The following is a 12,340-nucleotide window of genomic DNA, read 5'->3' as shown; positions in this document are numbered from 1 at the left end:
TGATGAGAGAGTTAGTGGGCTACAGTTCTGTAAAAGAAAGGAAACTAAAGAAGTAAAGTTGTGATGGAAGCTAAGAAATCCCTAGATTATTTAATAGTTTGAGTGAGGGTTTTGGCTCAACGTTACCAGGGGGATCTGTTTGAAATCACAAGGAATATCATGGGTGAGGTGACGTCGGTAAGAGTCAAAAGAGCTGGTCTTCTTAAAATTATTACTTTATAAAATTGTGTCTGCAGAAAAGTGTGCTTTGTGCCTTTAAGATTTTTGAATGGAATGTTTTGTGTATGGATTTCCGAAGCAGGAAGCCTGTCAATGGAGCCTGTCTCTCTGGGGTTGAGCTTGAAGTGGATGCAGATTATAAACTCAGTGAAAAAAAGAAAACGTCCCTTTTTCAGGACCCTGTCTTTCAAAGATAATAGTAAAAATATTTTTAAAATTGTAAAAATCAAAATAAATTCACAGATCTTCATTGTAAAGGGTTTAAACACTGTTTCCCATGCTTGTTAATGAACCATAAAAAATTAATGAACATGCACCTGTGGAACGGTTGTTAAGACACTAACAGCTTACAGACGGTCGGCAATGAATTAAGGTCACAGTTATGAAAACTTAGGAAACTAAAGAGGCCTTTCCACTGACTCTGGAAAAACACCAAAAGAAATATGCCCAAGGTCCCTGCTCATATGCTTGAACGAGTCTTAGGCATGAGGACTGCAGATGTGGCCAGGGCAATAAATTGTAATGTCCGTACTGTGAGACGCCGAAGACAGCATTACAGGGAGACAGGACTGACAGCTGATCGTCCTCGCAGTGGCAGACCACATGTAACAACACCTGCACAGGATCGGTACATCACACCAACAACTGCCCGAGTTACACCAGGAACGCACAATCCCTCCATCAGTGCAAAGACTCTCCGCAATAGGCTGAATGAGGCTGGACTGAGGGCTTGTAGGCCTGTTGTAAGGCAGGTCCTCACCAGACATCACCGGCAACAATGTCGCCTATGGGCACAAACCCACCGTCGCTGGACCAGACAGGACTGGCAAAAAGTGCTCTTCACTGACGAGTCGCGGTTTTGTGTCACCAGGGGTGATGGTCGGATTCGCGCTTATCGTCAAAGGAATGACCGTTACACAGAGGCCTGTACTCTGGAGAGGGATCGATTTGGAGGTGGAGGGTCCGTCATGGTCTGGGGCGGTGTTATCACAGCATCATCGGACTGAGCTTGTTGTCATTGCAGGCAATCTCAACACTGAGTTACAGGGAAGACATCATTGTCTGGCATTGTCATGCTGGAGGGTCATGTCAGGATGAGCCTGCAGGAAGGGTACCATACTGCTCGTTCTGTGCGTGATTTCCTGCAAGACAGGAATGTCTGCCATGGCCAGCAAAAAGCCCGGATCTCAATCCCATTGAGCACGTCTGGGACCTGTTGGATCGGAGGGTGATGGCTAGGGCCATTTCCCCCCCCCCCAGAAATGTCCGGGAACTTGCAGGTGCCTTGGTGGAAGAGAGGGGTAACATCGTACAGCAAGAACTGGCAAATCTGGTGCAGTCCATGAGGAGGAGATGCACTACAGTACTTAATGCAGCTGGTGGCCACACCAGATACTGACTGTTACTTTTGATTTTGACCCCCTCTTTGTTCAGGGACACATTATTCCATTTCTGTTCGTCACATGTCTGTGAAACTTGTTCAGTTTGTCTGTTGTTGAATCTTGTTATGTTCATACAAATATTTACACATGTTACATCACTGGGGCCAAGCTTCCTGCTATCCAGGACCTATATACTAGGTGGAGTCAGAGAAAGGAACTAAAAAAGACTCCAGCCACCCAAGTTATAGACTTCTCTCTGCTACCGCACGTCAAGCGGTACCGGAGAGCCAAGTCTATGTCCAAGAGGCTTCTAAACAGCCCCCCTGATCCCATCCCAATGTGTTTAAGTGGGCATCTGAGGCTGAGGGCTGTTGGAGGACTTAAGGCCCTGATCCTTGGTAACCTTATTAAAGGACTTACACTCACTTCCTCTCCTGTCTTCACCCACTTATTAATCTGTGTCACAGGATATTACAGATATCTTAATTTGAGACAGTTTGCTACAGCAGGAAAATGATCCTGCAGCAACAGGAAATGTGGATAATGGCTTTTTTGTAGGGGTTGATTAATAAAAATAATGAAGTCTGAAATTTCAAAGTGAAAATTCACAAGTTAAATTTCCTGCATTGCAGGAAGGTGCCATTTGCTTTCCAAATGGCACCTTATTCTCTACATAGTGCACTACCTTTGACCCTATTGAGGGTTTTCTGTTAATAATTTGAAAGTCAACTCAATCAGATATGAGATTATAAAGCAAACCCTAACAGTAGCCCTGAGTTCATGTCAACACGCGGACTCAACCCTAACCATATTCCTACACCTAGCTTCATGTCCACATGTTAGCTCAACCCTAACCATTACCCTAACACTAGCTTCATGTCCACATGTTAGCTCAACCCTAACCATTACCCTAACACTAACTTCATGTCCACATGTTAGCTCAACCCTAACCATTACCCTAACACTAGCTTCATGTCCACATGTTAGCTCAACCCTAACCATTACCCTAACACTAGCTTCATGTCCACATGTTAGCTCAACCCTAACAATTACCCTAACACTAACTTCATGTCCACATGTTAGCTCAACCCTAACAATTACCCTAACACTAACTTCATGTCCACATGTTAGCTCAACCCTAACCATTACCCTAACACTAGCTTCATGTCCACATGTTAGCTCAACCCTAACCCTAACACTAACTTCATGTCCACATGTTAGCTCAACCCTAACCATTACCCTAACACTAACTTCATGTCCACATGTTAGCTCAACCCTAACCATTACCCTAACACTAGCTTCATGTCCACATGTTAGCTCAACCCTAACCATTACCCTAACACTAACTTCATGTCCACATGTTAGCTCAACCCTAACCATATTCCTACACCTAGCTTCATGTCCACATGTTAGCTCAACCCTAACCATTACCCTAACACTAACTTCATGTCCACATGTTAGCTCAACCCTAACAATTACCCTAACACTAACTTCATGTCCACATGTTAGCTCAACCCTAACCATTACCCTAACACTAACTTCATGTCCACATGTTAGCTCAACCCTAACCATTACCCTAACACTAGCTTCATGTCCACATGTTAGCTCAACCCTAACCCTAACACTAACTTCATGTCCACATGTTAGCTCAAGCCTAACCATTACCCTAACACTAGCTTCATGTCCACATGTTAGCTCAACCCTAACCATATTCCTACACCTAGCTTCATGTCCACATGTTAGCTCAACCCTAACCATTACCCTAACACTAACTTCATGTCCACATGTTAGCTCAACCCTAACAATTACCCTAACACTAGCTTCATGTCCACATGTTAGCTCAACCCTAACACTAACTTCATGTCCACATGTTAGCTCAAGCCTAACCATTACCCTAACACTAGCTTCATGTCCACATGTTAGCTCAATCCTAACCATATTCCTACACCTAGCTTCATGTCCACATGTTAGCTCAACCCTAACCATTACCCTAACACTAGCTTCATGTCCACATGTTAGCTCAACCCTAACCATTACCCTAACACTAACTTCATGTCCACATGTTAGCTCAACCCTAACCATTACCCTAACACTAGCTTCATGTCCACATGTTAGCTCAACCCTAACAATTACCCTAACACTAACTTCATGTCCACATGTTAGCTCAACCCTAACAATTACCCTAACACTAACTTCATGTCCACATGTTAGCTCAACCCTAACCATTACCCTAACACTAGCTTCATGTCCACATGTTAGCTCAACCCTAACCCTAACACTAACTTCATGTCCACATGTTAGCTCAACCCTAACCATTACCCTAACACTAACTTCATGTCCACATGTTAGCTCAACCCTAACCATTACCCTAACACTAGCTTCATGTCCACATGTTAGCTCAACCCTAACCATTACCCTAACACTAACTTCATGTCCACATGTTAGCTCAACCCTAACCATATTCCTACACCTAGCTTCATGTCCACATGTTAGCTCAACCCTAACCATTACCCTAACACTAACTTCATGTCCACATGTTAGCTCAACCCTAACAATTACCCTAACACTAACTTCATGTCCACATGTTAGCTCAACCCTAACCATTACCCTAACACTAACTTCATGTCCACATGTTAGCTCAACCCTAACAATTACCCTAACACTAACTTCATGTCCACATGTTAGCTCAACCCTAACCATTACCCTAACACTAACTTCATGTCCACATGTTAGCTCAACCCTAACCATTACCCTAACACTAGCTTCATGTCCACATGTTAGCTCAACCCTAACCCTAACACTAACTTCATGTCCACATGTTAGCTCAAGCCTAACCATTACCCTAACACTAGCTTCATGTCCACATGTTAGCTCAACCCTAACCATATTCCTACACCTAGCTTCATGTCCACATGTTAGCTCAACCCTAACCATTACCCTAACACTAACTTCATGTCCACATGTTAGCTCAACCCTAACAATTACCCTAACACTAGCTTCATGTCCACATGTTAGCTCAACCCTAACACTAACTTCATGTCCACATGTTAGCTCAAGCCTAACCATTACCCTAACACTAGCTTCATGTCCACATGTTAGCTCAACCCTAACACTAACTTCATGTCCACATGTTAGCTCAAGCCTAACCATTACCCTAACACTAGCTTCATGTCCACATGTTAGCTCAATCCTAACCATATTCCTACACCTAGCTTCATGTCCACATGTTAGCTCAACCCTAACCATTACCCTAACACTAGCTTCATGTCCACATGTTAGCTCAACCCTAACCATTACCCTAACACTAACTTCATGTCCACATGTTAGCTCAACCCTAACCATTACCCTAACACTAGCTTCATGTCCACATGTTAGCTCAACCCTAACAATTACCCTAACACTAACTTCATGTCCACATGTTAGCTCAACCCTAACAATTACCCTAACACTAACTTCATGTCCACATGTTAGCTCAACCCTAACCATTACCCTAACACTAGCTTAATGTCCACATGTTAGCTCTACCCTAACCCTAACACTAACTTCATGTCCACATGTTAGCTCAACCCTAACCATTACCCTAACACTAACTTCATGTCCACATGTTAGCTCAACCCTAACCATTACCCTAACACTAGCTGATTTGTACTTCCGGGTTGGAGCGAGCGGTCGCATCGGCACTTCGCTCCGCAGGTAGTATAACTTTTTCATTACATTTCATTACATTTCATTATAGTACAACGGTTTGATTTGTCTAATCTTAGCAATTTCTTCTTAGCTAGCTACATAGCCGTCTTTGTATCAAAGATAATTGCATAATTATCGTATTTCGTCGTCCTAACGTAGTCTTCACTGCTATTTGCCCAGCAGCTAGCCAGCTAGCCAGCTAGCAAACGCCCACCGATTAGCAGCACTGTAGTAACTATTACACTCAACTGAACGACTTGATTAGTGTAGTGTTAGCTAGCTACATAGCTGTCTTTGCTGTCTTCGTATCCAAGATAATTGTGTAGTTTAGAGTGTGTAGTCTTAGAGTGATTATCTTAATTTACCGAGGTTAGCTAGCCAGCTATTTGTCGTCCTTAACGTAGGAGACTCTGCTAGCTAGCCAACAGCTAACAGCTAGCCAACGTCTACTGAATAGAACTCAACAACCCGGTCGCATTCACAGGTAGTATCACATTTTCATTTCATTTCATTACAGTACAACGGTTTGATTTGTTTGATCGTAGCTAGCTACATAGCTAGCTACATAGCCGTCTTTGTATCAAAGATAATTGTGTAGTCTAGAGCGATTTTCTAGGTTAGCTAGCCAGCTATTGTCGTTCTTTTAACGCAACGTAACGTAAACAACACTGCTAGCTAGCCAGCTAGCCCCGAATAGCAGCACTGCAGAAACTATTACACTCAACGGAACGACTTGATTAGTGTAGTGTCAACAACGCAGCCACTGCCAGCTAGCCTACTTCAGCAGTACTGTATCATTTTAATCATTTTAGTCAATAAGATTCTTGCTACGTAAGCTTAACTTTCTGAACATTCGAGACGTGTAGTCCACTTGTCATTCCAATCTCCTTTGCATTAGCGTAGCCTCTTCTGTAGCCTGTCAACTATGTGTCTGTCTATCCCTGTTCTCTCCTCTCTGCACAGACCATACAAACGCTCCACACCGCGTGGCCGCGGCCACCTAATCTGGTGGTCCCAGCGCGCACGACCCACGTGGAGTTCCAGGTCTCCGGTAGCCTCTGGAACTGCCGATCTGCGGCCAACAAGGCAGAGTTCATCTCAGCCTATGCCTCCCTCCAGTCCCTCGACTTCTTGGCACTGACGGAAACATGGATCACCACAGACAACACTGCTACTCCTACTGCTCTCTCTTCGTCCGCCCACGTGTTCTCGCACACCACGAGAGCTTCTGGTCAGCGGGGTGGTGGCACCGGGATCCTCATCTCTCCCAAGTGGTCATTCTCTCTTTCTCCCCTTACCCATCTGTCTATCGCCTCCTTTGAATTCCATGCTGTCACAGTTACCAGCCCTTTCAAGCTTAACATCCTTATCATTTATCGCCCTCCAGGTTCCCTCGGAGAGTTCATCAATGAGCTTGATACCTTGATAAGCTCCTTTCCTGAGGACGGCTCACCTCTCACAGTGCTGGGCGACTTTAACCTCCCCACGTCTACCTTTGACTCATTCCTCTCTGCCTCCTTCTTTCGACCTCACCCTCTCACCTTCCCCCCCTACTCACAAGGCAGGCAATACGCTCGACCTCATCTTTACTAGATGCTGTTCTTCCACTAACCTCATTGCAACTCCCCTCCAAGTCTCCGACCACTACCTTGTATCCTTTTCCATTTTACATTTTACATTTAAGTCATTTAGCAGACGCTCTTATCCAGAGCGACTTACAAATTGGTGCATACACCTTATGACAACCAGTGGAACAGCCACTTGCATCTAAATCTTGTTGGGGGGAGGGTGAGAAGGATTACTTACCCTTACTTACCCTATCCTAGGTATTCCCTCTCATCTAACACCTCCCACACTGCCCCTACTCGGATGGTATCGCGCCGTCCCAACCTTCGCTCTCTCTCCCCCGCTACTCTCTCCTCTTCCATCCTATCATCTCTTCCCTCTGCTCAAACCTTCTCCAACCTATCTCCTGATTCTGCCTCCTCAACCCTCCTCTCCTCCCTTTCTGCATCCTTTGACTCTCTATGTCCCCTATCCTCCAGGCCGGCTCGGTCCTCCCCTCCCGCCCCGTGGCTCGACGACTCATTGCGAGCTCACAGAACAGGGCTCCGGGCAGCCGAGCGGAAATGGAGGAAAACTCGCCTCCCTGTGGACCTGGCATCCTTTCACTCCCTCCTCTCTACATTTTCCTCCTCTGTCTCTGCTGCTAAAGCCATTTTCTACCACTCTAAATTCCAAGCATCTGCCTCTAACCCTAGGAAGCTCTTTGCCACCTTCTCCTCCCTCCTGAATCCTCCCCCCCCCCCTCCTCCCTCTCTGCAGATGACTTCGTCAACCATTTTAAAAAGAAGGTCGACGACATCCGATCCTCGTTTGCTAAGTCAAACGGCACCGCTGGTTCTGCTCACACTGCCCAACCCTGTGCTCTGACCTCTTTCTCCCCTCTCTCTCCAGATGAAATCTCGCGTCTTGTGACGGCCGGCCGCCCAACAACCTGCCCGCTTGACCCTATCCCCTCCTCTCTTCTCCAGACCATTTCCGGAGACCTTCTCCCTTACCTCACCTCGCTCATCAACTCATCCCTGACCGCTGGCTACGTCCCTTCCGTCTTCAAGAGAGCGAGAGTTGCACCCCTTCTGAAAAAACCTACACTCGATCCCTCCGATGTCAACAACTACAGACCAGTATCCCTTCTTTCTTTTCTCTCCAAAACTCTTGAACGTGCCGTCCTTGGCCAGCTCTCCCGCTATCTCTCTCTGAATGACCTTCTTGATCCAAATCAGTCAGGTTTCAAGACTAGTCATTCAACTGAGACTGCTCTTCTCTGTATCACGGAGGCGCTCCGCACCGCTAAAGCTAACTCTCTCTCCTCTGCTCTCATCCTTCTAGACCTATCGGCTGCCTTCGATACTGTGAACCATCAGATCCTCCTCTCCACCCTCTCCGAGTTGGGCATCTCCGGCGCGGCCCACGCTTGATTGCGTCCTACCTGACAGGTCGCTCCTACCAGGTGGCGTGGCGAGAATCTGTCTCCTCACCACGCGCTCTCACCACTGGTGTCCCCCAGGGCTCTGTTCTAGGCCCTCTCCTATTCTCGCTATACACCAAGTCACTTGGCTCTGTCATAACCTCACATGGTCTCTCCTATCATTGCTATGCAGACGACACACAATTAATCTTCTCCTTTCCCCTTCTGATGACCAGGTGGCGAATCGCATCTCTGCATGTCTGGCAGACATATCAGTGTGGATGACGGATCACCACCTCAAGCTGAACCTCGGCAAGACGGAGCTGCTCTTCCTCCCGGGAAGGACTGCCCGTTCCATGATCTCGCCATCACGGTTGACAACTCCATTGTGTCCTCTTCCCAGAGCGCTAAGAACCTTGGCGTGATCCTGGACAACACCCTGTCGTTCTCAACTAACATCAAGGCGGTGGCCCGTTCCTGTAGGTTCATGCTCTACAACATCCGCAGAGTACGACCCTGCCTCACACAGGAAGCGGCGCAGGTCCTAATCCAGGCACTTGTCATCTCCCGTCTGGATTACTGCAACTCGCTGTTGGCTGGGCTCCTGCCTGTGCCATTAAACCCCTACAACTCATCCAGAACGCCGCAGCCCGTCTGGTGTTCAACCTTCCCAAGTTCTCTCACGTCACCCCGCTCCTCCGCTCTCTCCACTGGCTTCCAGTTGAAGCTCGCATCCGCTACAAGACCATGGTGCTTGCCTACGGAGCTGTGAGGGGAACGGCACCTCAGTACCTCCAGGCTCTGATCAGGCCCTACACCCAAACAAGGGCACTGCGTTCATCCACCTCTGGCCTGCTCGCCTCCCTACCACTGAGGAAGTACAGTTCCCGCTCAGCCCAGTCAAAACTGTTCGCTGCTCTGGCCCCCCAATGGTGGAACAAACTCCCTCACGACGCCAGGACAGCGGAGTCAATCACCACCTTCCGGAGACACCTGAAACCCCACCTCTTTAAGGAATACCTAGGATAGGATAAGTAATCCTTCTCACCCCCTTTAAGATTTAGATGCACTATTGTAAAGTGACTGTTCCACTGGATGTCATAAGGTGAATGCACCAATTTGTAAGTCGCTCTGGATAAGAGCGTCTGCTAAATGACTTAAATGTAAATGTAAGCTTCATGTCCACATGTTAGCTCAACCCTAACACTAACTTCATGTCCACATGTTAGCTCAACCCTAACCATTACCCTAACACTAACTTCATGTCCACATGTTAGCTCAACCCTAACAATTACCCTAACACTAACTTCATGTCCACATGTTAGCTCAACCCTAACACTAACTTCATGTCCACATGTTAGCTCAACCCTAACCATTACCCTAACACTAACTTCATGTCCACATGTTAGCTCATCCCCAACCATTACCCTAACACTAGCCTCATGTCCACATGTTAGCTCAACCCTAACCATTACCCTAACACTAGCTTCATGTCCACATGTTAGCTCAACCCTAACCATTACCCTAACACTAACTTCATGTCCACATGTTAGCTCAACCCTAACAATTACCCTAACACTAACTTCATGTCCACATGTTAGCTCAACCCTAACAATTACCCTAACACTAACTTCATGTCCACATGTTAGCTCAACCCTAACCATTACCCTAACACTAACTTCATGTCCACATGTTAGCTCAACCCTAACAATTACCCTAACACTAGCTTCATGTCCACATGTTAGCTCAACCCTAACAATTACCCTAACACTAACTTCATGTCCACATGTTAGCTCAACCCTAACAATTACCCTAACACTAGCTTCATGTCCACATGTTAGCTCAACCCTAACAATTACCCTAACACTAACTTCATGTCCACATGTTAGCTCAACCCTAACACTAACTTCATGTCCACATGTTAGCTCAACCCTAACCATTACCCTAACACTAACTTCATGTCCACATGTTAGCTCAACCCTAACCATTACCTTAACACTAGCCTCATGTCCACATGTTAGCTCAACCCTAACCATTACCCTAACACTAACTTCATGTCTGCTTATATAAGGCTTTTGATACTACAAATAATTATCTGTGCTATAACTTATCACACTAGCTGTTATATATATATATATATATACTTCTCTCTCACCATTTAAATTTTATTTAACTAGGCAAGTCAAATAAGAACAAAACCTTATTTACAATGACGGCCTACACCGGCCAAACCCAAACGATGCTGGGCCAATTGTGCGCCGCCCTATGGGACTCCCAATCACGGCCGGGTGTGATACAGTCTGGAATCGAACCAGGGTGTCTGTAGTGACGCCTCAAGCACTGAGAGGCAGTACCTTAGGCCGCTGCGCCATTCAGGAGCCCATGCAATCCACTTGCTATGAAAACAACGTGCTATCCTGAACCAAGCAGCCTCTTACTCTGGCAGCAAGCTACTTGTCTTGTGGTTTACCACATCCTCTTGTCATTTAGAAAATAAACATTATGTCCTCATGCACAACCACAAGAGGCTCAATGTGCACATTGACTTCATGTCATCGTGTACATGTCAACAGACAATTAGGTGACTAAAAACAGGGAAAACATCATGGGGATCGCCCTTGAGACAAGGTTATTCATATCAGAAACCGGTTCTATATTACCATCAACATTGAGCCTGCAATGATACGGAGTGTGTGGGAGTATTATTCAACTGAACACATAATACAATTTTTAATAAATGGTCCTGTGTTTGTTTGGTCTGACTGTAGAGCCAGGCACACAGGATGAATTACAGGGGAGTGAGCCAGGAGGGCAGCAGGTAGACTTAAGGTCTCCTGTCTGCACGTCCTTTCTCCTCGCATCCTTCTCAAAACACTTTGAAGGAGAAGGTCCGAAGGGAGGGACATTGGCTCTTCTCCCCCAATGCAGTTAGAGAAGGAGGTGAGGACAGGGGCAGCGAGGAATAGAGGAAAGACGAATTGAGAAAGAGCCTCTATCTTCTACTGTAGACTCTGACCCTGCTGCCTCCACGTCGGTCTGTGGCTGGGCTGCCATAACATGGCCACAGCAGTAGGGAGTGTGTGTGTGGGCTCAGACCTTTGTCTTATTCCACACCACCAGCTCGACTGTATACTTGCTTAGTCTGTCATAGTGCAATGGATCGCAGTATTGGGGAGATTCATGAATACATAACCTCTGTTTCCACACTGAAAAACAGAAATACTTTATATTTTAACACTTTGTAGTCAACACTTTTTATATTCAACACTTCCAAGATGGAGGAGATGAGGACTGAAGTGTGTGTCTCACCTCCACATCCAGTCCTTCAGGGTTGTGAGCAGCTCCCGCAGGAAGTAGTGTAGCGTGACGAGCGGCTTCTTCCATAACACCAGAGACACACGCTCCTCGCGGTCCCTCTGCTTCCTCTCACTCAGCGACAAGGAGTCTTCAAAAAAAGACACACACACAGCGGGTTTTACCTTTACCACCTCTAAAGACATGTCAGTCAATGTGAACTACTAGGCTGTGGCTTAAATCAACTCAAATGATACTGTGCTGGTTTTTATTTTTCTTCAGTCAGGGTGAACAAATACTTTGGCCTACATCACCGTATGTTACGTCAACAATAACAATCATTAACTTCATTAACTGGTCATGGTCATGTTGTGGTTCATTCAGCGGTCCCTACCTGCAGACTGGCAATTGTGCTTTTCTCTGGCTGATAGGCGCCGCTGAGGTAGCTCGCAGTCTGCCCCATTGTTTGCCATCTCATTGAGTAGTGGTTGGACCGGGGGACACCTGAAGAGGAATGACAAAAAACAGAGAGGACAGACTGGTTAGAGCAGACCTAGGGGACTGTCGACTGAGTGTTGAGCAAAGTGCAGCAAGATATGGGACAGAGTGTGTAGTGTTGGCAGGTCTAGTCATGGCGGAGTGATGATCAGAGTGCAGAAGGTGATGGTATCATTAGGTCATACATAGGGCTTTATCGGGTTACCACTAATCTGCAGGACACAGAACAGTGTGTGAGAGACAGCTTAGAGCTGAGAGTTGGGACTCTGACATACAGGCACGCAGGCTG

General features: G+C 46.3%; 1 protein-coding gene across 3 annotated transcripts in view; it reads right to left on the bottom strand.

Annotated features, from left to right (window-relative positions):
- The window catches only part of LOC118390712 (vacuole membrane protein 1-like), a 115,095-nt gene that overhangs the window by 94,662 nt on the left and 8,093 nt on the right, over positions 1-12,340 (bottom strand). For all 3 annotated transcript variants that reach the window (XM_052457014.1, XM_052457012.1, XM_052457013.1), the window contains exons 2-3: positions 11,948-12,057; positions 11,569-11,704 (exon numbers count right to left, since the gene is read on the bottom strand). In XM_052457014.1, coding sequence (XP_052312974.1) covers positions 11,569-11,704; positions 11,948-12,026 — 215 coding nt within the window. In that variant the 5' untranslated portion in view covers positions 12,027-12,057. The remainder of the gene's footprint in view (positions 1-11,568; positions 11,705-11,947; positions 12,058-12,340) is intronic.

The sequence above is a fragment of the Oncorhynchus keta genome, chromosome 11, assembly GCF_023373465.1.
Source record: "Oncorhynchus keta strain PuntledgeMale-10-30-2019 chromosome 11, Oket_V2, whole genome shotgun sequence".
Classification (NCBI taxonomy): Eukaryota; Metazoa; Chordata; class Actinopteri; order Salmoniformes; family Salmonidae; genus Oncorhynchus; species Oncorhynchus keta.
This window is presented reverse-complemented; position numbering and strand designations above follow the sequence as displayed.